Below are 4084 nucleotides of genomic sequence, written 5' to 3' on the forward strand. Positions count from 1 at the left end.
GAAAAAAAAAAATTTTTTTTTTTTTGCATTTTTTTTCAAAATATTTTATTTCTTTTTGAATGGCCAATTTTACCCCCAATTTTTTTAATGTTCGAGTCACAAAAAATAATTTAAAAAAATATCAAATTTTCATTTTTCGCCCCAACTATTCTTGTAATTATTCTTCAAAAATTAAAATTTTCGAAACGACCCAATTTACCCACACCCACTTTGTTCTCAATTAATTAAAAAAAATTAATTCCACCAACAATAAAAAAAAAAATCAGCTACCAATTTTCATGTCGTTTCTTTCTGTCTTTCCCTCTTTTTTTTTGTGAAATCGTCAATAGTTACATCATACATCTTCTTGTTATTGTTACACTATCATTTTTTAAAAAATCCTCTGAAAACAAATTAAAGACAAAAGATATTTGTTCCCATTGAAAATTTTCAAAGAAAGTTTTTCTCACAATTAAACAGTAGTATAGCACATAACAAAAGTCAATGACATTGCATATTTTGGCCCACCAATCAGTTCCCATCATATATTCATACTACATACTTATATATATATCAACATATAATTGCGAAACTTGATATAAATGAACGTATACTTTACTATCTGCAGTATATAGTTTAACCATGAAGTTTTTTTTGTTGCAAATACACATACAAACGGCTTATATATAAGATGAGGTGCAGGGAAAGTGCTAGGCCATTATACCGTCGAGTATATAAAGCTAGGCGTAGAAAAGGAAGCGGTTCAGTCAGTGGTTAAGCGCCACGGTAAAACACACGTAAGCCTTTGGATGAAAATGAAGGTGAGTAATAGCTTTAGTGCATAGAATAAATATAATTTATCTATCCATCTATCATTTCTACATCAATAAACATTTAGACTGAGTGAAAACTCGGTAGAAAGTTTCGTTGGTTATATAAAAGACATTTATAATCATTTTAGATGCAACTAGCTCTGGTGGCCTTGTTGGCCGTGTGCCAATTGGCTCAAGCCGAGTCAAAGGATAACAAATCAATCGAGGAATCATCTGCTGATTCTCAGACTGAGAAGAAAACAGAAAAACGTGGCCTGCATCATAGTTACGGTGATTTCGGGGGTTACGGTGGCAGTTATGGAGGAAGCTGGGATCATCCACATGAAGAGCACGTGAAAACAGTGACCGTTGAGAAGAAAATACCAGTGCCCTATGAGGTTACTAAACATGTACCTTATTTGGTGGAAAAACCAGTGCCTTACGAAGTTAAAGTTGGGGTACCTCAGCCTTATACCGTCGAGAAACATGTACCCTATCCAGTTAAAGTATTCGTAAAGGTACCAGTCCATGTGCCCCAACCGTACACTGTTGAAAAGAAAATTCCTTACGAGGTTAAGGTACCAGTGGACAAGCCCTACGAAGTTAAAGTATACGTTCCTCAGCCCTATACTGTAGAAAAACACGTTCCAGTTCATGTTAAAGTACCAGTACCTCAACCTTACACTGTTGAGAAACACGTGCCGTATCCAGTAAAGGTCAAAATTCCAGTACCGGCACCTTATCCAGTTGAGAAACCAGTTCCCTATGAAGTTAAGGTTCCTGTCGACAGACCTTATCCCGTTCATGTACCAAAGCCCTATCCAGTTACGGTAGAAAAACCTTATCCAGTACCAGTCGATAAACCAGTGCCCTACGAAGTTAAAGTACCTGTTGATAAACCATACCCTGTTCCTGTCGAAAAACCATACCCAGTACCTTACAAGGTCCATGTACCTCAGCCCTACACAGTTCACAAACACGTCCCAGTACCTGTTGAAAAGCCGGTACCTTATCCAGTAAAGGTACCTGTCGATAAACCATATTTTGTTGAAAAACATGTTCCTGTACCGGTTGAAAAAGAAGTACCGGTACCGGTCAAGGTCCCAGTACCTGTTCCTGTTCATGTACATCACCAACATCACACACACCATGAACACACACACTCGCACTCACATGAAGGCGGATTTGAACCTTCATCTGGATACGGCGGAGGTGACGAAGGTGGTAGCTATGGAGAGCATTCTTATCATTAAATAATTATCTAGGTCAATTAATTATTGAGCTAACTAATAATTATAAATTTTTGTGTTACTTAAATATTGTTTCGACCATCTTGTGATAAACACAGCAATTAAAGAATTACAAAATACTCATAGTAAGCTCCAACACTATTTACTGTAAATTTATGTTTCAAAATTATACGAGTTTACTCAAGAGATTTATATATATATTTTTTATACAGTCATATATGTAATAAAAAAATTTTATTAATTGAGTTTTTTTTTACCCTTAAACTGACAATATATCATATATTTATTTGCAACTGACAATCTGTTAGAGGAAACGGAAAAAAAATGAATCTTTATTAAACTTCCGTATACTTTTTGTTCGAGGTGATGTTAATTATAGAGTAATTATAATTTTAATAACATAATTTTTAAATATGACTGAGGGTTGTAATGTTTGAAAGTATATTGCTTTCACTTAGATTTCTATATGGACTTGTACTTTTTTTTATTTAACGGCCGTGAATTATTTTTAAGATGATCTTGTTTATATGCTCTATATATATATATTTATATATATGTATAATTAGTTATTAAATTGAGAATATTAGAATCACACTTATAATAAAAGCCAGATACCAGAACATATAAATTAAAAGGTAAGACAATATATATATGACTTGTGAAAGGAAACAGTGAGATCTTGATAGATACATATATATATATATATATATATATATATATATAAAATTTATTTAATATTATATTTATAGTAATCCGGTTAGTGATTAACATTTCCGGATATTGATTCTATAAAAATATATGAGACAGTTAATTATTTACGGCAGCTTTCATGTCGCCAGTAAGTTAAATTTTTTTTCATATATTTGCAGATGTATAAATATATATGTATGTATATATGTATATTGGGATGACGATGGTGATTGTGAAAGTAAAGAATGAAATATAAGAAAATAAAAAAAAAATCGTGACAATTTGTAGCGTGTGTTTATAACTGTTGATGTAAGTATTGGCTTGTATATACGGTAAATAAACTTCCGGTTTTCTATCGAGCGTTCTTTAGCTAATAATGAGGAAGTTTACGTCCGTTTGTTGTTATGCCGCTTCTCTCTTTCCTTTACTTTGTAATCTGATTAAAGTTTTTTTTTCTTCATTTTTTAGGAGACTGGCTCGGACGTAAGAGTTGAGAAGGATGTTTTGCAATCTATTATTTATTACTGACTTTTTCTTCCAAGTAACCGGGGCAAAATGGGTTAATAATGAGAATAACGAAAATTTTAATATTTTCAACTTTGAGCCGTAAAATAATTGTTTCATAAATTGAATTTCTTTTAATTTAAAACAAAAAAAATTTTACAGCAGTGAAAATAAATTTTTTTTCCCCTCTATTTATTAAAGAAAAATTTCAGTAATTTTTTATGGTATATTTTGTCTTAGGGTGTTGATATTATTCAACTCGTTTTTGAAAATTTTAATTAAAAAAATATACTGTCTTATCAACAATTTCGTTGCAAAATAAATATATACTTACATATTAAGTTGATTGATAACCTTGAATTAAATACTTTTATAAAGCAATTAAAATTTTGTTTATTTAAAAGCACTTTCAGACAGTGTCAAATTATTTTGTTGTCATAACGATAATTTAGTTGTCAGAAGAGAATTTTAGAGTGTGCTTCTATACCTTAATAATTTTTTAAGTGTTATAAACGCTGCATAAATATTTAGCGAGTCCATATATAAATATTTTGAAAACTGCCGCGAAACACCTGATATTGTCAATCATTGTTGTATTTATTTTTTATCTTGATTGAATAAAGAAAATTTCATTGGTTGATAAAAGTATTTAATTCAAAGTTATAAATAAGCTCAATGAATACATATAGTTTTAAACGAAATTGTTGATAAGACAGTATATAAAGGAAAAATTTTTATCAATTAAAATTTAAAAACAAGTTGAGACTGTTAGTACTTGCATCAAAATTTCAGGTGAGTAATAAATAAATAATTGATCACAAACAACCCGCATTAACTAGACGTCACTGC

At 30.9% G+C, this 4084-nt stretch overlaps 1 protein-coding gene across 1 annotated transcript; it reads left to right on the top strand.

Annotated features, from left to right (window-relative positions):
- The first annotated feature begins 759 nt into the window (after window positions 1-759).
- On the top strand, window positions 760-2165 carry LOC103580561 (uncharacterized). The gene is made up of 2 exons (XM_008562367.1): window positions 760-800; window positions 941-2165. The coding sequence occupies exons 1-2, from the start codon at window positions 789-791 to the stop codon at window positions 2042-2044; spliced, it is 1116 nt and encodes a 371-aa protein (XP_008560589.1). The 5' UTR covers window positions 760-788; the 3' UTR covers window positions 2045-2165.
- Window positions 2166-4084: the final 1919 nt, after the last annotated feature.

The sequence above is a fragment of the Microplitis demolitor genome, chromosome 6 (assembly GCF_026212275.2).
Source record: "Microplitis demolitor isolate Queensland-Clemson2020A chromosome 6, iyMicDemo2.1a, whole genome shotgun sequence".
In the NCBI taxonomy this organism is placed as follows: domain Eukaryota; kingdom Metazoa; phylum Arthropoda; class Insecta; order Hymenoptera; family Braconidae; genus Microplitis; species Microplitis demolitor.